Source organism: Podarcis vaucheri (genome assembly GCF_965113315.1).
Source record: "Podarcis vaucheri genome assembly, chromosome: 9".
NCBI lineage: Eukaryota > Metazoa > Chordata > Lepidosauria > Squamata > Lacertidae > Podarcis > Podarcis vaucheri.
In genome coordinates this window covers 77,784,179-77,806,223 of record NC_138767.1, presented here as the reverse complement: position 1 = coordinate 77,806,223, position 22,045 = coordinate 77,784,179, and the positions used below count along the sequence as shown (strand labels likewise).

General features: G+C 40.5%; 1 protein-coding gene across 2 annotated transcripts in view; it reads right to left on the bottom strand.

The window, feature by feature from the left end:
• Positions 1-22,045, bottom strand: part of HTT (huntingtin) — a 121,260-nt gene that overhangs the window by 55,066 nt on the left and 44,149 nt on the right. For both annotated transcript variants that reach the window (XM_082238496.1, XM_082238497.1), the window contains 19 exons: positions 20,270-20,416; positions 18,765-18,885; positions 18,503-18,579; positions 16,578-16,732; positions 14,799-15,001; positions 14,143-14,269; positions 12,451-12,578; positions 11,715-11,825; positions 9,486-9,563; positions 9,172-9,395; positions 7,972-8,050; positions 7,230-7,391; positions 5,750-5,805; positions 4,818-4,966; positions 4,140-4,276; positions 3,164-3,280; positions 1,481-1,603; positions 918-1,156; positions 488-630 (listed from right to left, as the gene is read on the bottom strand). In XM_082238496.1, the coding sequence (XP_082094622.1) occupies positions 488-630; positions 918-1,156; positions 1,481-1,603; positions 3,164-3,280; positions 4,140-4,276; positions 4,818-4,966; positions 5,750-5,805; positions 7,230-7,391; positions 7,972-8,050; positions 9,172-9,395; positions 9,486-9,563; positions 11,715-11,825; positions 12,451-12,578; positions 14,143-14,269; positions 14,799-15,001; positions 16,578-16,732; positions 18,503-18,579; positions 18,765-18,885; positions 20,270-20,416 (2,576 nt within the window). The remainder of the gene's footprint in view (positions 1-487; positions 631-917; positions 1,157-1,480; positions 1,604-3,163; positions 3,281-4,139; positions 4,277-4,817; positions 4,967-5,749; positions 5,806-7,229; positions 7,392-7,971; positions 8,051-9,171; positions 9,396-9,485; positions 9,564-11,714; positions 11,826-12,450; positions 12,579-14,142; positions 14,270-14,798; positions 15,002-16,577; positions 16,733-18,502; positions 18,580-18,764; positions 18,886-20,269; positions 20,417-22,045) is intronic.

The window sequence follows — 22,045 nt, the reverse complement described above, 5'->3', positions numbered from 1 at the left end:
AACTTCCTGAAATGTAGGAATCTTTTTCTCCTACGTGGGGCTTGAACTCAGGACCCTGAGATTAAGAGTCTCATGTTCTACCAACTAAGCTATCTCTCTCTCTCAATTTGAAAGGTTTTGAACTACCTTAATCAAACAGTACCATTTAAAAAAACAAGTTTTTTAATTCAGGTACAACGGAAACAGAACTGTTCAATAAGATTCATTCCAAAATACAGTGGTACCTCCAGTTGTGAACAGGATCCATTCCAGAGGTCCAGCTGGATCCCTGGGTTTTCGCAACCTGAGGATCACTGTTCTGCGCATGCGTGCGGTGGTAGACCGCTTCTGCGCATGGGGCAAAACCCGGTCAAATACTTCTGGGTTTGCCGCTTTTGCAACCTGAAGTTTACGTTACCCAAAGGTGCTACTGTAAATCCAAAGTAAATCCATTATTTTAATGGCTGACACAATAATGTAAGACAACACATTATCCGAAGGGCAATACCTGATTTGAAGGTGTGAATTAAGCACATAAGCAATGTGCCCAACTCTTGGCAATAGAATGTGTGCTGCTGTTCATTCATATCCACGTTCAAGTGTTTGGTGGTGATATCTTCCAGGAGGATCCCCACTAACTGCAACAAGAACCTAGGGAGAGGGAGTTTTACAAAGCATCATGTAATTCCCCAAGTAAAGAACAAAATAGGGTTAAGATCTATTTGCCAACACAGCCCTGGAGGGGGAAAAGAATCCCATAAGTGCACACACAAATGTATGGACACAATAAATAAATAACTTATATTTGCCCGTAGTAAGATTTCATTGTTGGGTTACTATAAAATTCTAGGATGTCTCAGGTCTCCTTTTCTAATAAATACACACTTTATCCCAGTATGTATTATAAGGAAATTGTACAACAACAGAAAATGACTAACCTAGAAAATGTCTCTTCAGGCAGATATTTATCTTGCTCTTCCAGAGTTTGTTCGTGAGTTGAGGTAAGAATGGTTTCACCATTTCGTAGTCTGTTAATTGTTTTGCATGAGATTAAATATGGTGAGAAGGAGAGCTCTTGAATACGAGAAAGAACAATGTCTTCTGTCGACTGTGAAATCAAAACGCGAAGAATGGCAAGAATGCCAGATATCCATAATTGCACAGTGCTCACGGAGGCCTACCAATGAGAGAAAAACCCCAAAAGAAGGAAAGCGATGAAGGAAGAAGACAACACCAGGGCCTGCCCAAATTGAACTGCCTCCCTTCCCCTCCAAGGGCCAACTTTACATAATTTTTATTTATTTTAGTATTTTTAAATTGTAAACTGCCTTGGCAGAAAGGTAGTATATAAATGCAATCAATCAACAAATTGTACGTAAAGTTGAAAATACTGATGGGGGCAGGAGTGTATGATTCCCCCTTCCATTTTTTTTTTTACCAGATTGCTTTAGCTTTCTGTGATTTTCCACTCACATCTTGCCAAGGAAAAAATGATGCTTACCAATGTACTGGGAGTCACAAACATGCTCCTTAAAAGCATGTCCACTGGTCGGAGAGCTGATGGTGCCAGTATTTCAAATAAAGTGTTCAATACCCCCAGAGCTTCATGAGAATCTATGTGCATCTATTTAAAAAACCAAACATAAATCCCATTTTTGTCATCATCAACATTATTATGTTTAATTGTTTTTAATTATTGTTTTCTCCTTTTTTAGCTTTTTCTAATAATGATGATGATGATAATAATAATAATAATAATAATAATAATAATAATAATAATGTCAAAAAATCTACAAAATCAGTTAAATAACAATAATAATAATAAAAATAATAAAAATAAATAAATGCTGAACTCATTATTAATTTCTGAGAGCAACCTAATCAGACAGAATTCTAATTTTCTAACACAAATCTCAGCATGGCATTAAAGCATTACCATGAATGTACACTTTTTCACAAAGAAATATGAAGAGCTGGGAGCATTTACCTGACTTTATGAAGTTACTGATTTACATTTGCCACATACAGGCAGCAACCATTTGGCAAACGTCCCAAGTGATGCACAACTGCTGACATGTGGGCCCCTTTTGGTGGAATGGGCTTATGCGGGACCGCTGACACAAACAATGACCCAGAACACAACCCCCGAGTAAAGGGGGAGTTCCCTGTATTTAAACATTTCACGCATTTGGAATTTTGAAGCCTTGTGGGTTTCTTGTAAACGATATTCAGAGTAGACTCACTGAAATCAGTGAACTTAAAGAGTTAGACATTACACTGATTTCAGTGGGACTGCTCTGAGTTTGACTTAGTTGGATAACACCCCCTATATACCTAAAAGTTCTGTATGCCCTGGCTCTTGCTCAAAACACGACAACAGGGGCTCCTACTTGAAAGTAAGGAAGATATACCGTATGTATTGAAGTACAGACTTGGTGACAAGGCTAGAGTAGCCTCAAACCTCTGACTAGGTAATGGGAACTGGTGACACTCACCAGGCTAGAAGCCGCCGTCAAAGTTCAAGGAGTTCAAGATCAAAGCAAGAAAAGTTCAAAGGCATAAGGAAGCTTTGCTCAATGAGTTCTCACAGTCACCAGCAAAGCTTTTAAAGGCATGGCAGGGCAAGCTTATGCACAAGCCTCCCACGGCTTATTGGAATGCCAAACTTGCGGACATGCGCTGTGTTGGAGAGTGTGAGTCTGCTCCCACCTGTGGAGCCACAGCTGCATCTTGAGCAACAAGCCTGCGCCCTCCCCATCTGACCCCAGGGGGACACCCATCACAGGAGGGATTGGGTGGCTGGAACTGCCACTTCTCCATCAAAAGCTGCCAGATTGCCAGCCCACAAATGGGCACAAGCCTGACATCAACAAAGACAATACATAAAAACCAGCAGAGAGATATTTCATGATGCCAGGCTTATTTATTTATTTGAACTTAATCTATTAATTGACCTTGAGGTGGCTATCCTGGAACAAAGAAACTTCAAAAGGAGACTGCAGTAAAAACTGCTGGATTTTAATTCATCATAAGAAATTTGTTAGTCTTTAAGATGCTACAAGTTTGCCTGTCATTTTAGTTGTAGCACGCTTACCAAGCCTACTGGAAGTTGAAACACCACATATTGCAAACAAACAGTGGAACATATGAACATATATTAGTTTAGGTAACTGATAGTTTTAACCTGCTGTTTTGCCAACATTGGGAGAATGATGTCTGCTATCTGTCGGGATAATCTTTTCCATTTGTCTTCATTCTCTCTGTGACACTGCTGCAATACTAGGATGAACATTTCCAGCACCTGAAGATAAATAAAAATCTCAGAACATGCCACATTCCATTATATCGCTAGAAAACTATTCCTTTCAGTTCTCTTTGCCTGCTTGTCTGACAGAAATGTTCTAGTATTTCCCATATTCTTTTCTCCCCAAAATGCAATATAAATTTCTTCAGGTCATTACACAGAGTGTTTCTGTGTCAGCCTCAGCCAACACATAGCAAAAAGAGAGAGAAATAGAAAGGGAGAACCCAACCCCTGGCTGCTTTTTTCATAGTGGTCCCCATGTTTCCTATAATGCATTGTAATGTATAAGGCAGCTCTCACTTGTGTGCACTCAAGACACACATGGTGCCAATCAACCAATAAACAAAAATACAAAAAGTAAACAAAAATATAAACAAACCTAAAAATATAAATATATATAAACAAAAGTAAACAAATATATAAACAAATAAAGAAACAAAATATAAAACAAACAAACAAAATTATAAACAAACAATAAAATAAAATACAAAACGAGCACTCCTCAAGCATTCAGTGACTATAATTAATTAATGCTATTTTAATACTGATCCTCTTTCAGTAGTTTGCATTAAATATGAAATATTATGATATTTTATTCAAATTGTTTTTTATTGATGTTATTGATTCTTAAGTTACCTTGAAACCCTTACGAGCAAGAGGCAGATAAAAATATTTCAAACGAAGAAGAAAAAATACAGAAACGTATTAGAATTTTTTCCATACAGAAAAAACATACAAGGTACTGGAAGACTGTCACATAAAGGAACATAACATGGAATTCAAGACCTTCAAGCCAAAGTATTCTAAACAAAAATGGACATACTAATTAGCCTACAAGCATGCCCACACAATTTACCTGATGGTACTGGATAAGCCTCAACAACATTGAGACAACCACTTCTTTTTGCGTCTCCAGTTCTTTCCCAGCATCAGCTTTGTTTGCTCCTCTTAATATAAACAGATCATGAACAATGGGCTGCAGAGCAGGTATTGCTACAAAAGAAGGTACAATATCAATTTTAAATTAAAATGTAACAGAACTAAAACATGTAAACTCTTAACTATAGACGTTCTGCTGTCAAACCTTAGGACTAATGTATCTTTAATGTGTGTTTTTTATGACACTTGTATTTTAAGGCAGGAGTAAGGGGAAGGATTCAGAAGCCAGGCCTTTTATCTCTGCTTAGTGCAAGAAACAAACGTTTACGGTTAAGAAAATCTAGCTCTTGTAAATAAAGAATAACCACACATGCAGATGGCAAAGAACCTAGCTAACACAGTTACAGTGACAAACATATTCCTCCCAACAGAAGAGTATTTCTTTAACAGGTCAACAACTGCTAGTGAAAAGTTTCTTGCATAAGGCCCCTTATTAAAAGGAGGAAGAGGCAGGATGTAAAGAAAGCACATAAACTCTCCTGCAAATTTTTATAATGATTGGAATAATTCTCAAATCCAGTGCCACAAAACCCTTACAACTTTTTAGCACTTGATATACAGAACATTAGTTTTGCAACTTTACTCTTTTTATTACCATGTGTAACAGCTTTCCTTCCACTGGCCATTATCCCATCACACAGCTGAATAATTTTAGGAATTCCAATTATCTGCTTGGAGTGGTAGCGCTCATAAGACAACAATACCAGGAAGAAAAAGATACTAGGAATAATAGCTTCTGATTCCCTAGAGAGAGAAAAAGGAAGAGAAATATTTTAAGAGACTTCTGAAACTTCCAGAAGGAGGACCACTCCGTTTTGAGGGCTCAAACAGCTGAGAACTAGATTCAGCTAATGACAAAAGAATCTTAAGCCTAATAACTCTATAATTTAAATATTCCTAAATGCAGAGCAGTGAGAGAAGATCATCCCCGTGATCTAATTTCTTTCTTGGTTGTGGGAGGATGACATCCCATTTAAAAAAATGAAAAAGACAACCACTGTTTTTGTGTCCTTTTGATGCCATTTCCCTCTCCCATTGCATGATCTCAGCCAATTATGGATCATACATTGCGATGACATAATGATGCAACATAACCAGATCTGATGACATGTCAGCACCACTGAAAGCAAATTAAGTGGTATTACCCTTACTTGGATGGGGAGGGGATCTGTGCCAATGCTCCCCATTTAGTGACACAACTGCTATGGTGCAGAAAGGGGGGGAGGTCTGGGCAATAGTAATAATAATAATAATTTATTATTTATACTCCGCCCATCTGGCTAGGTTTCCCCAGCCACTCTGGGCGGCTTCCAACAGAACATTAAAATACAATAACCTATTAAACATTAAAAGCTTCCCTAAACAGGGCTGCCTTCAGGTGTCTTCTAACAGGGATGTAATTCCCCATCTACCCTCAATTGCCACGAGCAAGCAATTTTTGGAAAAATGAAAATCATTTAAAAATTGGACCTGCATTCAAATTTTTATACATATAATTCCACAGGCCTGTATGAGATTGATTTATACCTGAACTGTCCCACTTCAATGTATTCAAACTGCTTTAGCACAAATCCAATGAAAACCTGCAAACAAACAAAAAAATCTGCAATAATCTATGCCCCACCAAAAGTTTAACAAGTCAAAACACTTAATGTGCATTGGGATTAAACACCTGATCAGGCTTCTTAAAACAACCACTTGCTGTTCATATTACTCCACATAATGTACATATTATTGCACAAATACAATTTACATGGGGCTCGTTCCTAGCACGTGTGGCAGTGGTTGCACATTTTTTGGATGAGTGCAAAATGGTCACCGCCTGTATGTTAGAAAGAAAATGAACAATTCTTGTAGCGACCAATATTCCAGTTGCCAAATGTGTTTCTAAATTTACTATAAAGTTCCCTTTTCCTGCCAATGCCGTGGTCAGTTTCTCTGAACATCATCATGGTATGAAGACAGGGTCACTTCTGACACCACTTAGGGGAAGAAGCTTCCTGGTTTCCTAGTCCAGAATTGGAAATGAAACAGTTTCCTCCATTAGAAGTATACATGGCCAGGAGTGGGGGTGGGAAGGGAGAATGTAACCACAACCAATGAAAACCTGAGAAAACTAAGAACGAGCAATTGAAGTGGTAGGAGCACGGCACCCCTATTTGACCCTGCCTACTCCTTCCACACAGGGACGCGGGTGGCGCTGTGAGTAAAAGCCTCAGCACCTAGGACTTGCTGATCGAAAGGTCGGTGGTTCGAATCCCTGCGGCGGGGTGCACTCCCGTCGCTCGGTCCCAGCGCCTGCCAACCTAGCAGTTCGAAAGCACCCCCGGGTGCAAGTAGATAAATAGGGACCGCTTACTAGCGGGAAGGTAAACGGCGTTCCGTGTGCTGCGCTGGCTCGCCAGATGCAGCTTGTCACGCTGGCCACGTGACCCGGAAGTGTCTGCGGACAGCGCTGGCTCCAGGCCTATAGAGTGAGATGAGCGCACAACCCTAGAGTCTGGCAAGACTGGCCCGTACGGGCAGGGGTACCTTTACCTTTACCTTTTACTCCTTCCACACATGTGTCTATGATAACAGAGCAGCCAAAACACTTTTCGGGGAAGGAGGCGGCCCTCTGGAGTAAGTAGGAAGGCAAATATTTCCCTCACTATTCCAGGAGTACACAGGACATTTTCTACATCCTGCAGGATCCTGAATTCAATGAATATTGAGTAAAAGCTTCTACCATATTTAATATATACAGTATATCCAATAGCACAATCCGCAGCAGTGCTTTATTTCAAAGAAGGTGAAGTGGCAGTCAGCCAAACCAAGAACGAGAGTAAATTATTAGGTTTCAGAAATAAGGACATGATTTTTTTCTTTAACACAAATCACATCTTCTCCACTGAAGTCATAAGTCAAGCTTATTAGTCTATAATCATACATTATGTCAATTTGAGTAGGAACACAAATGGCCACTCCTCTTTAATCAGTTCCACGTAAGTGAAACTGAAGGACTTACCTGATCGGAGTCTAGAAGACAATAGTTAACCCGTAGCTGAACCAGTTGTGCAAGAAGATCCAAAACTTGCCTCTGCAGCTGTACAGATGTTGTTGTGGTATACTGTTTTAATGCTTTGATGACAAGGGGCTCAAACAAACGAATGTGATTATGAATAATATTCTACGAAAAAGGGGAAATGCAGGAATTAAATTGGATTCCAGTGTGAAAATATTGCATTTAATTGTCAACCTAAAGTGACAAAAGGTTTCCTGTCATGATCACGGGCCCAGTTCCAATAATTCCAATAAATCTATTTTGTGAAAAGCTGGCACAGGGTTTGGGATTGAAACGTTTTAGAAACACTTAGGTCAAACTAGAATGGAAAATGTCAACCTCATTTCTTTATAGGCAAGTCTTCCATGATTTTTGAATAAAGCAGGGACTGCTGTGGTTCACAGGTTTGCAATGCAAAATATTCCCCCCTCAATTGAGCTCTAATAATGAAAGTGAGCCCTGTTTGGGCTGGGAGTAGGGAGGTAAAGTATTCTGTGTCTGTGGCAAAGGAAACCACAGCGGGGGGGGAAGGTTTATCTCCTCTGATCTACATGCCTCTGTATCAGTGAATGGGGCAGACCTAATTCTGTTCCTTTCAGTGAAAACATGATAAAAATCCATGTAACAGTGACAACAACAAAAATCAATACCATAATGAATTAAAATGCAATAAGCAACAGTTTTAGAAATGTATTTCTGCTCGTACCTTGTCAGCACGATTCTTCACTGCACTTGACATGCCAGCTTTTAGTTGGGTAGAAACTTTTTGCAATATATCAAACCACCTATAGAAAACAAATATTAATACTTATTATTAGTGCACATTTATTTTGGAATATCTATATTGTTGCAGAGAGTAGTGGAAGCCACCCTGTGCTCTTTGGAGGAAGGTCAGTATATTATTATTATTATTATTATTAATAATAATAATAATAAACTGATCTAATTTCAAGAAGGCCTGTGGTTAGGCTGGAGTGGTTTATACTGCAACACAAGAGGAGCACCACAAGTGCAGTAAATACACAAATAATTTAACAGGTGACCTGCTTGGGATCAGCTTCTGAATCCTTCCTCCTGCTCCTGGCCTTAAAATATCAGCTTTATTTATGGGTATCATAAAAAAATGAATTTCTGTTTTCAGAGGGCTCCAGCTGATGTGGTCTAATTAGAACTTTATGAACCCATGGAAAGAAGAGTAGAGACTGCGTCCTCAGAAACTTGGCAGCGCAGCGCATGTGTGAGCTTCCTTGCATGCCCACATGCTGGCTAATGTGAATGGCTTTAACTTCCTGGGCTGCAAGACTTCTGAACTTAAGATAGGCAAGCCCAAGAGGCCTGGTGGTTTAGGCCACAGTGCCACTGACGTCCCTTACATGGCAGTAAGCCTTACTTCTGAGTAGATAACTACAAGTTTGTACTGTAACAGTCATCCTATTCACAATTATCTGGGAGTGAGCTCCACTGAACACAGTGGCACTTATTTTTTAGTACACATGCATAGGACTGCAGTAAAATGTGTATTATATCCTGCTTTTCTTCGTCTATGCATTACAAGGTGTGTGTGTGTGTGTGTGTGTGTGTGTGTGTGTGTGTGTGTAGATAGATATACAGTCATACCTCGGGTTGAAGTAGCTTCGGGATGAATATTTTTGGGTTGCGCTCCGCTGTGACCCGGAAGTAACGGAGTACATTACTTCTGGGTTTCACCACTTGCGCATGCACAGACGCTCAAAATGACATCACACGCATGCGCGGAAGTAGCGAAACGTGACCCGCACAGTCGCGTATTACGTTTACTTCAGGATGTGAACGGGGCTCCGGAACGGATCCCATTCGTATCCAGAGGTACCATTGTGATGTAAATAAAGGAATACTATTGAAATAAAAGGATAAAAGTTACTCGTACCCAGAAGTATCATGTTCTTGTTCAGCCTGCATCATATTCCTTAAGCTTGCGTCAGCAAGTGCCTGTGTAAAATGTGTGTAAGGAGCCATGAAGCAATAATGATAAAGACCGGGCCTCAAGTTTGAAGAGCCTAGGCGCTGGGCTTTGCCTTGGGATCTGCTAGGATTTGAAGACAAGCAATCGTATTGTGATGCCAAGTTGGTGCCAAACAATGTCTTTAGCAACTAGGGGGAAATGGGAAAAGAAGTCTGAAATTAGGCAAATTCAGACAAGGTTAAGAATGTTGAAAGAAAACAATTTTTTTTTCTTTTTACCTGTTGCACACATACAGTTGCCATCATTGGTTCTCTGTTGAAACAGGATTTCAGATAACCCAAAATTTCTTCAACATACTATAAACAGAGAAATTTCAAACAGTTGCAGTTTAGCCAGACTTTATTTATAAAGATACTGCTACACACACACACACACACACACACACACACACACATATCACAAGATTTGAGGAGCTTGTTATTGTCACATCAATTTTATTATATTGAACTATTAAATTAAGGAACAGAAGGGGAACAGAAAACAAAGAAGAAAGATTGTTATCAATGATAATACTGACATAGCTCCCGGAGCATTTCTTTACATGGGCTTTTATAAAGTAATTGTAATTCTGTAATGTTACCTCAGCAAGTAGATCAGTGAAAACACTTGTAAATAGTCCTTCAAAATTGTGTACAGTGGTGCCTCGCAAGACGAAAAGAATCCGTTCTGTGATTCTCTTCGTCTAGCGGTTTTTTCGTCTTGCGAAGCAAGCCCATTGAAGGATTAGCAGATTAGCGCTTTTAGCGGCTTATCTGCTGATCAGATCAGCTGATAAGCGGTTTAGCGGCTTAGAAAAAAAGGGGGGAACCAGCAGGAACTCGCAAGACATTGTCGTCTTGCGAAGCAAGCCCACAGGAAATTCGTTTTGCGAAGCACCTCCAAAACGGAAAACTCTTTCATCTAGCGAGTTTTCCGTCTTGCGAGGCATTCGTCTTGCGGGGCACCACTGTATTTTAAACATTTCACTGTGATGGCATATACTGAGTGAAGCATACCTAAAATCTAAGGATATCTGTAAGGACAGTGGTAGAATATCTGCTTTGCATATAGAAGGGGGCCTAGTCCATCCCCTGGCAGGGGATAGGAGAAACCCCTGTCTGAAATCCTGGAGAGCTACTAGTCACTGTAGGAAGACACTCAAACTCAGGACGCAAGGGAGAAACGTGCTAAGAGGAAGGCACGCTTGGCAAATCCACACCGTGATCAACTCCCGCCCGGAAACCAATGTCCCCACTGTAGAAGGACGTGTGGATCCAGACTTGGCCTCCACAGTCACTTACGGACTCACTGTTAAAACCGTGTTTATAGAAGACAATCTTACTCGGCTACGAGTGATCGCCAAAGAAGAGATGGATCAATGGTGTGACTCGATATAAAGCAAGGAACCTTTTGGGCCAACAGGCCGGATTGTCATCTGTCCCCACCCCTGCAGGCCAGCTTACTTGTCCATTAGCCACCCAGCTATCTCACTCAGCTGTCAAAATCCCTTGCACAAAGCACAAAGCACTGAGTGTAGGGCTGGCAAAGGTGCTTTCTGCAGGGACTGACAGCATCATCAGGTTCCCAATGGGGAAATTCCAGTCTCACAGCCCATTCAGGACGGTTAAATGCAACATCCATCAGATGATGAGCATTGACTTCAACTCTGCTTTCTGCGGGGACTGGCTGTGCAATCGAGTTCCCCATCTGTGTCTCTACTTGCCCCACAACAGATACCACACACGGGCCAAATTGTGAGTCATGGCTACTTAAATTTGGGCCCCAGGCCAGAGATTCTCTACTCCTGGTATAAAAGCAGCTTCCTTTGTTTCTATGATTCAGAAATGGAAAGCAGTGCTATTTTTCATTTGCACCGCTGCTCTAATAGCACCTCCTCCAACTGCTCTGGAGAATGCTAAGGAACCTCTCCAGAGTTTCAAGGATGGCTTATCATGCAACACACAAGGGCTGTGCCTGGAAACAGGGGACACATTGATCCCCAAATAGAATAGGCAGATCCAACAACGAGCAAATCGTAGCTTTGTTTACATATACTTAAGTTCAACTGACATCATTGTGGTGTATGTGTGCACACAAACACACACCTGGATTCTGTCAAAAATAATGGCCCATTGAACTACCTGACAAGCTGACACTGAGACTTCTGACTCATTTCATTCTTATAAGAGTCTGATAGGCTGCTTGTTAAGCCACTTTTGGGGATTTGAAAGTAGAAAGAAATGTAAAAAAATCTTGGCATGGACGGAAGGGGTTGAAGGGGTTCTCAAGATAGGAGTCCAAATCTTTAAAGCCAACTTCTGGTACCACCCAATAGAGGCAGGAATTATTTAACAAAATACACCATCACATCCAGTCTGAGGATAACTTGTAAAATGATTAAGACTTGTTTCTCTAGTTGATGTAGTGACACAGTCATTAAAAAGCATTACAAGTAATTATTAACCCACTTTTCCAACATCTTGAAGAGTGGCAAGCTCTAAAATCTGAGAGAGGACATCCAAAGCAGACCGCAGAAATCCACCAAACTTTTCGTTGCTGTTCTGGAGATCCAGTGTAACCTTATCCACCGATACAAAATAATAATAAAAATAAATTAAGACCATAATAACAATTTAGCGAGCTTGTAAAACTCTGCAACCAGTTATCTGATAATACACCCCATCAAACTACTTATCAACAGACTACTAATAGGCAGGCAAAGGATTGCTATCAAAAACAGAACCTACTACAAAAAAATTAAGGAACTGAAGCATTTCCAAGCAGAAAGAAGGAGGAGTGGGAAAACTTTATCTGCTTAATTTTGTTGTATTTGTCTATTTTAAAGAAATAGAAACAAAGCTAGAAAAGTAAGGAAGGTGACATCCACACGGATGGAGGAGCTTCAGAATCTGGAAAACCATGGTCCTGAAAGCTAAGCAGGAAAAGGTTTGGAAATAAGGCTGTGCTTCATTTAATTTTGTGGATTAAATTTAATATGCTTCATTTAGGTATTCTGTATGTTGTTTTTATGCAGCAAGTGGGCTTAAGAAATGAAACCAAAAATGCTTCTCTAATGCTTGCTGCTAAGCTATGACTTGGAACCCTAAGAAAATATAATTTACAATATGAATTAACTCAGTAACATCAGAGCATGCAGACACACTATGTTTGGAAGATAGATTTAAGTGCAGGAGGAGATAGTACCTTATAGTTAGCATGGGTAGCTTTCAAAACATCATACAGCTTGAGATATGAAGGGAGGTGATAGAAGTTACCCAGTGTGGACGATTTGCTTGTTGGAACAGGACCCGAAGCATCAGTTTGCCTGGGAGCTTGTTAATGAAAAATATATATATTTCTATTAGTGACAAACTCTTAGAACTGACCTCCAGAGATGACAGCGATTCTCTGTGTAATCACTTTGTGGATTAAATATATATGCACTTCATATATCTAAAGGGCTGTCCCATGGAAGATGGAGCAAGCTGATTTCCTCCTGATCTGGAGAGCAGGACTGCAACAAATGACTTCAATTTACAATAAAGGAGATTCTGACTGAACCTTCTGACAGTAAGAGCTGTTTGTGGAACAGACTCCCTCAGAAGCTGGTGGACTCTGGAGGCTTCTAAGCAGAGGTTGGATGGCCATCAGCCATGGATGCCTTAGTGGAGATTCCGGCATTGTAGGTTGGACTAGATGACATTTGGGGTCCCTTCCAACTTTACAATTCTATGATTCTAAGTGGGACTTGCATGCTCTTCACAGGACTGTTTTTTTGGGGGGGATTCTGTTCTTTAGTTCCCCCCTTAGTTGCACTTCTGCAAACCACAGGGTTCTTTCAAGTACAGATGGGGGTATTTTGGCTGTATTTGGCCCAGCAGTTGGAGAACTGAAATGGTCATTACCCAACCCAGTTAACCCTTCCTTATCCCACCGAAATCTGAAACTGCTATGGGCATGTAGTATTATTATGAATCTGTGATCAATTTTATTTTGCCTTTTCCCTATGCTCCTGTTTTTAAAGTACAGTGGTGCCTCGCAAGACGAAAATAATCCGTTCCGCGAGTCTCTTCGTCTAGCGGTTTTTTCGTCTCGCGAAGCAACCCTATTAGCGGCTTAGCGCTATTAGCGGTTTAGCGGATTAGCGGTATTAGCGGCTTAGCGGCTAAAAGGCTATTAGCGGCTTAGAAAAAGGGGGGGAGTGAAAAAAAATCGGAACACTTGCAAGACGTTTTCTCATAGGGAAATTCGTCTTGCGAAGCAGCTCAAAAACGGAAAACCCTTTCGTCTAGCGGGTTTTCCGTCTTGCGAGGCAGTTCACAACAGAAAAATAAAAATGAGAAAACAAAACACGTAATAAAATAAAAACAAAAAAATAACTCCCCTCTCACAGTAAGCATATTCTGTGCAAATGCAGACATCAAGCAGGGAGAGGTCCAACATGGTGTGAGCAGGGGTCTGTTTGTGTAAGGGGCTTTTCCTTCCTCTCTTTTGCACTCTGCAGACCCTTCTACACTCACCAAATTTCCACAGGGGGTGGGGACTCCACAAGGCTGATCACTTACATCATTACAGGTTTTTTTAAAAAAAGAAGCGATGGTTTAATGTGACTTGCAAACCTGGCCTTTATATTTAACCATCTTAGAGCTGCTATGAGAAACCTAATAAACGAGCCAGCCTCATGTGTACCCATTATTCTGACTATAAAACAATTACAAGATTAGAAAGAAACAGCTTTGCCAGAAAACTCAACAAAAAGATACAGTACACAGCTTCCAAATATTGTACTATATAAGCAGAAATAGGACAGTGCGGGGGGGGGGGGGACTGAATTGGAAAATACAAAAATTTTAATTGGCTATTCTATGTGTAGCTTGACAGACTCATTCTACCTACCTGGGCTGTTTTCACTACTCTTTTTAGGGCTCATTGGTACAGATGTCTGTTCAACAACATCTTTCTCTTTTCCCTTGCGCCGAATTGGACTCAGAGAAGGAGGATTTGTTAGAGATGGTAAAGTTGCCTTTAAAAAAGTAGGAAAAAAATCAACTATGTTCCCAAAGAGCGCCATGTACATTAACAAAATGCCAATCTGTAATCTTCTTAGCATTAACCATTTCAGCATATAAATGGCATAAACTGCAAATCATTACATTTCAGATAAGTGTTTAAAAAACTTTAGAGCCTAATTCTATCACATTCTTTTATAAAGAACAGATGAAACTCTTTCTGCATCTAACTGAACTATTTATTTTAATTATGAAAAAACCATAAATAATAGTGTTTAACTGAGACAATAGTAGTGTAATACCTTTAACTGAGAGCAACTACAATGCCATAAACAGCGACATCTGCTTCTCTGATGGGACTTTTCCTTATTCTCTCCCCACTCCCAGCCCTCCAAATTTGGCTCTGGATGGCCGAGTGACAACACTGGAATTTATTTAATTGCAATACTTTGTGACATTTCAGTTATTCCTAATGAAATGGGGAAAGCATATACTACTATTGCTGCTTAAGTATTTAGCAATAGCACTAAAAAAAAGCCATACCTTTACTGTTGAACCAGGAACAACATCATCCATTACATGAGCACAAATATTAACGACCTTCAGTAAATGGGAAAAAATCTGCTCTACCAAAACGACAAGAGTTCTGTCTGCTAGAGCTGGCCAAGGCTCCTCCTGTTTAGCACCACCAGAGTTAGCGTCCTCTTCAGTAGTCCAGGGGGTTTTCAAAGATTTTGAAGCACTAGCTGAAATCGTAACAAGCAGCAAATTCCTTAAGTTAATTATGTATTAGAGAAGTCTTGAATATGTATTAGGTAAATGTTCCTTACCAGAGTTCACTCTACGTATCTATAGTGGCACCTCTGGTTGCGAACGGGATCCGTTCCGGAGGTCTGTTCGCAACATGAGCAGAACGCAACCCATGTCTGCAGGTCGCGATTTGCCACTTTTGCACATGCGCGAGTGGCGAAACCCGGAAGCAACCCTTTCCAGTACTTGCGGGTCGCCACAGGAAGCAACCTGAAAACACTCAACCTGAAGCAAACGTAACAAGAGGTATGACTGTATCTATTACCTATCATCACACATGGGCTGTGTGTGTGTGTGTGTGAGAGAGAGAGAGAGAGAGAGAGAGAGAGAGAGAGAGAAAAAAACACATGGTTGATAAATGAGTAAGCCTTCCTCTTTTTAGGGGAAGGACTGTAGCTCAATGGTAGAACACGTGCCTTGCATGCAGAAAGTTCTACGTTCAGTCACCATATCTCCAGGTACAGCAGGGTACCTGGAGAGCTGCTGCCAGTCAGTGTAGACAATACTGAGTAAAATGGACCAATTGTCTGACTCAGTATAAGGCAGCTTCAAATCACAGATGAGTTAGATCCTATTATGTACCCCACTTGGAGTTTTAAGCAACAGCACACACAGGCCGGTGGGCACAAGAGGTGGGATGGGAGCTAGGAACAAGGTATAGATAGTGTCATCTTCACATTTTAATATAACTATTTGTCCCTACCAACGATCAATGAAATTAGGGCAGTGTCACCCAGGGCACCTTACTCCCCAACGACCTCCACTGAAGCATATGTTGTAAAACACAGGATGTTATCTGAATGCTTTATTTATTGAATAAATAAAATTAAAATATATGTGTTAAAAAAAACTTTTAATTGTGCTTGGAAATGGACCTGTAACTAGTATAAAAAGGACCCCTGACAGTTAAGTCCAGTTGCGAACGACTCTGGGGTTGCGGCGCTCATCTCGCTTTACTGGCTGAGGGAGCTGATGGTTGCCCGCAGACAGTTTTTCCAGGTCATGTGGCCAGAATGACTAAGACGCTTCTGGTGAAACCAGAGCAGCGCACGGAAACACCGTTTACCTTCATGCCGGAGTGGTACCTATTTATCTACTTGTGCTTTGACATGCTTTCGAACTGCTGGGTTGGCAGGAACAAGGACCGGGTAGCGGGAGCTCACTGTTCTCGCTGTTCTTCACCCCATTGCGGGGATTCAAACCGCCAATCTTCTGATTGGCAAGCCCTAGGCTCAGTGGTTTAGACCACAGTGCCACCTGTGTAACTGGTATATTCACTGCAAAAATTGAATGTTTTCTATATCTGGTCTCAGGTTATAATCATACTACTGTATTCTGCCAAACATTAGTTTCTGAACAGTCTTCAAGGCAGTTTCATACACGAAACATTGCAACAGCCCAAAGAAGATGCTACCAGTGCATGGAAAAGGAAAGAATGAGAAGAGAGAACCTGAGTGACAGCAGTAAGCTGTTGATTAAGATTAAATCATCATTGCTGAACTTGCTTCCTACCTGCAAGCAGATTTCCAGCCAGTATTAAAGCATCTTGGTGTGCAGAAAGATCTAGTGGGAACCAAGCGGATGAAAGCAGGGACAGAACCAAACCAGCCATTCCAATAGTGCTACTCTTTTGAGAGTCTTCGGTAGTAGAACCCAGCAGAGTAAAACTGGAAGTTGAATTATGAACAGTCAGTTTCCACAAAAGGCAATATACACTATAATGCATAATAAAATACAATATACAAAAGTTAGCACAAAAATGCAAATAATATGTCCCTGACTCACACCCTGGAATTTTAGCAAAAGTTTCCATAGTGGTCTGTAGTGTTCCCTGGCCTGAAGCAATGCAACTACGGGTGCAACACAAGTTAGCTCGTGTAAAATTATGAAGTGAACCTTCTAGCAACCTTATTCTTTAGCATTTGGGGAACTGAACAAAGGCTAAAGTTGGAAATACACATGTGCAACTAAGTCCAAGAAGTCCAATGGGGCCTTGGTAGATAGCATGAAGTTCCAACCAGGTTATGCTCCTATCTCTGTGTAGTTCCTGTGGCTGTCGATATATCTGTACGCCAATCTAGAAGGCCCATTCATGGTAAATTATCAACATTCTTGTCTCTGATTGGCACAGGATACATCCTCACGATGTGAGGTGCTGAAGCTAAGGTGATCTTTGGGAAGATGTGAAAAATAGAAAGCATCTGTCTTAAACTGATGTGAGCAAATTCTATAAAACCAAGGAAAATGTTCGAAGTGTGAAGGTCATCTGACTAAAATTTGTGAACAGGACAACTGAAGTTGTCCTCTTAAGTGTGCAGGAATCTGTAACAGGGTGGATAGATGCTGAGCCTCATATAGGTGAGAGCAATACATGCCTTTATCCTCATAGCAACGGTGAAGGAAGAGGCCCCCCCTTGCCCAAGGTCACAAGGGGAAAGGAAATAAAAAAAGGAGTTAATGAAAAGTAAGGATGCAGTCCTACTCTGGTATTTTTTAAGGACCCTCGTACACTCTGGCCTCTGCCAGTCCTTTTACAAAAGGGTACTGAGTTTTGGGGCAAAAAACAAGCAATATCTCTTAAACTGTTGGATAATTCTTTATAACACTGTTATTAATTAGCCTAGAAACCAGTAGTAAAGCTTATCACTGAAGTTTTGTTGTTGACAACAAAGAAAAACAAAAGTATTTACTATCAAATATTGGTAGCTTAAAAGCAATCTTCACTCTTGGATATCTAAATTTTGACTTTGACACTTTAAAACATGGCACAGAAATTTAAGATGATGCAAACTTCTATTGGTGAAGTATTCATGGCAGAGAAAGGATCCACCACCAGCAAGTATAATCTCCATAAGGAAACAGGCACAGAGAAAGATATAGACTAGGGATAGGGAACTTGTTCCCCTCTGGGTATTGTTGGACTACAACTCCCATAGTGACTGGGGCAGACATGAGTTTGAGACCAACATCTGGAGGGAGGGACACAGGCTCCCCATTCTTTGCACAGACATCAGTTATTTACTAAGAATTTTTAAAAGATCCCAACAAAATATTAAAATCAACATTTCTGATCCGCTCTCTCTAGCAGGTTTTCATGCCTTTGATGAGAGCAGTAAGGAACTAAGTATCACACAAAAAGTAAGCTGTATAAAAAGTTAACTTCTGAAAAGAAAATTATTCCACCTTATACTCGAATACCACATATTCCTCTTCACTGGAAAAAGTTCTTGTTTCTCACACCTTTATACTTATTAAGTTAAACCATCTTTTAAAATTATCTGACTTTCTAGACCTCGATATGACAGCCTATCATGCTAATTTTGAAATTTCATTTTCATTAGGGTTCAATGGCAAATAAGCTAATAAGACCGTATGACGGTCCTCTGTTTTTGTAAACATGAACTCTAGAGGCTTGTGTAGAGGAGGAAGAAACATACCTGCAGTGCCATCCTCCGCTCCAGGTGCAGACTGGAAATGATGTGGACAGAAGACACAAAGCTTCACAACAACCAAACTAAAATACCAAAACAGAAAATACATTTCTATCAATAACATGGGGAAATATGAAGCATGACGCAGCATTCCCACCCTTAGCCTCCATTATGGATGCTTGAGATATCAATGCTTTATACACAGAAGATGTAAAAATCATCTGAATATATTTAGAAACCCAGCTGGTAAACTTCCAGACAAACTCACAGTTAGAGATCTTGTTGATGATGTTGTCAAGGCATGGGAAACTGCAGAAATAACTCTAGAAAGGTTATTTTCCATTGTGACATCTGTTGGACTTGGTAGTATATTATATCCTCTGTATGTTCTAAAACAAAAGCAATAAATAAATAGGCGTTACTTTTTCCTTTAAAAGTTGAATAGTACCTTGTTGAATGAGGGAGGAATCGAATATAATTTGTGATCTTCACCATCCCATGTGAGATCTGCCTGACCTGAAGTATATTCCCAGGGTTGTTGGATTTTAATGACTGATTTTTCTATACAGTATTTTTAGCAGTTCTTGTTTTTATCTGCAAGCTGCCACGAATCCCGTTAGGGAAAAAGGTGGGGCATAAATAAATAACATCCTGCTCTCTCACAGATCACACACACAAACCTATATACCCCCCACACCTCCCTATTTCTCTGTTCAAGTGCATCTCTCTCAAACAGACACACACAGAGAGTCCTAGCATTCCCCTTGCTGCCAAAATATCCCAAAAATATTTTTATAATATTTTTCAAACCACGGGCACCAGGTTGGCAATCCCTTTCTCAAATATACTCAAAGGGTAAAAATACAAACCAAAAATTAATACCAGCTAGGAAGCTTGCTCAATGAGAGAATGGTTAACCCAAGTCTTGGAAATTGCAGAAATTGATATATTAATGGATATTGCATGTAGGAGAAATGGATTAACTGTTTCAGTTTTGTTAACAGCTAAACATGCATCTTTTATTTATTATTGAGATAAACAGTGTAACATCATGGTAAAGGTAAAGGTAAAGGGACCCCTGACCATTAGGTCCAGTTGTGACCGACTCTGGGGTTGCAGTGCTCATCTCGCTTTACTGGCCGAGGGAGCCGGCGTACAGCTTCTGGGTCATGTAGCCAGCGTGACTAAGCCGCTTCTGGCGAACCAGAGCAGTGCACAGAAACGCCATTTACCTTCCCGCCAGAGCGGTACCTATTTATCTACTTGCACTTTGACATGCTTTCCAACTGCTAGGTTGGCAGGAGCAGGGACCGAGCAACAGGAGCTCACCCCGTTGCGGGGATTCAAACCGCGACCTTCTGATTGGCAAGTCCTGGGCTCTGTGGTTTAACCCACAGCGCCACCCACGTCCCAGTAACATCATGGTATCGGAATGTAATTTGTTTCTGTAATTTTATTTTGGAAATTAAAAGTTTAAAAACAACACACACACAAAAAAACGCACACACACACAAAAACAACAACAACACCTTCAAGCCTTTAGATGCAGTGTAAAACAAGTCCTTATTCCTGCAAATTTACCATGAACAACCTGCTTGCATCAATGAGACACTATTGCACAAATATCCTCGATCAAAAGCAGGAGAAGATGCTATTGAGGGAGAAGTGAAAACTGTTTTGAATGCTGTAAAGAAATGGGGTCCAGCTGGTTATGCTAGTTTGACTCAACATAGTTTTCTTGCCAAGCAATGAGATGATAAAGCGTAACTCTACCTGGTGATAGTGCTTACTGCAAAATGAGAAGCAGGCTGAGTTTCATGCATTAGCAGCTTTAGATAGACGCTACTCTGGTCCCTTGCCACAGCTACTACTGGATCAGCTTGCCCTTGGTCACAGTTATAGAACAGCTTTGGAACCAGCCTGAAACAAAGAGAACAGAAGGCCTCAATGAGGGTCAACTATGGAAAAATAGTGAAATTTAGATTATATGCAAGCTTCCTCGACTTCAAGATTGAAGTGTGATATTCATTTAAAGCAACAGGCAAACACTACCTGTAAGCCTTAATAGGCTGACTAACATGAAGAATCTTAAACGCTTCAGATATTACTCGACATTACAAAACTTATTATGGCCAACATTTTTAATTCATTAAGGTATTTGGGTTATATGGACAAATCATATTCAAACATCTACTAATAAATGCACTGACGGAACATACAATATATTTTAAAGAAAAAGCTGCTTAGATTAGTAGATCTATTAGTAAACTTCCACATCTGAGCTCCAACACAATCTCTCTAGCACAGAGGCTCTTCCTAATAGCCATGGAACTATCATTTCCTAGAATGTGAAATCACCAAAGAAATGAGGTGGTGATATGGAGTCAGAGGCCACTGAAATTGAGCCACAATTGTGAAGCCTCAGGTAAGATCTTCCTCCATTTATCTTTAAACCTGATCAATATACTGGCGAGTGGCAAAATGAGCTGCAGCGTGCAAAAAAATGAGCATGTTTAGCGACCCTGTAGGAGAGCAGTATACAGGGACGCTCTGCAAGAAAGTAAACTAAATAAACTAAAAAGAAGAAGAACTAAGGTTGCTAAGGCAAACAAATGGGTGGGGAGGGACAAAATATTTTTTAGGAATATATGCATATATATATATATATATATATATATATATATATATATATATATATATTTGCTTTCGTAGATTTTCACGGGTACAGGAATGCAGGTTTTGGTGTCTTCGGGTGTCTTCCCGTGTAAGAGTCGGGGTGTCTGTGCGACGTTTCGACGAGGTCTCACTCGTCATCTTCAGGCTGGTGCTTTCGGCTTCTTGTTACTGGAACAGAGTAACAAGAAGCCGAAAGCACCAGCCGAAAGCACCAGCCTGAAGATGACGAGTGAGACCTCGTCGAAACGTCGCACAGACACCCCGACTCTTACACGGGAAGACACCCGAAGACACCAAAACCTGCATATATATATATATATATATATACACACACACACATACACACACACACACACATATATATACACACACACACACACACACACACACACACACATTTGTAAAACTCAGAGACATGGGATAAGTTGCTAAAACTAAGGAAACCTAGGGGAAATAAAGCAACGATAAAATGAGATCAAAAACTGAACATTTATCTGAAGAAGCAGGAGAGCCAGGAGAAACAACTTGCTGAGTCAGGCAGGAGAAAAAACTGAGGAGGAAGTCCCTGTCTCCCCCAAGTCCCTGTTCCCAGCATCCCATGAAATAAACTGAGTGGTTTTCATGGGCTAATGGAGTTCAAATATGGTTCTACCCCAAGTCAAAGAAATCCACGTTTCAGTCCTCACAAAGGACTTGCAGTCTCTCTTTCCAAGACAAGGACTGCCAAACTATGTCCTGCAGCATCAAAATTCAGGAAACAGTCTTGCAGTCTGCCAAACCCAACAGAATAGTGCTATGTACAGTGGTGCCTCGCAAGACGGAAAAAATCCGTTCTGTGATTCTCTTCGCTTAGCGGTTTTTTCGTCTTGCGAA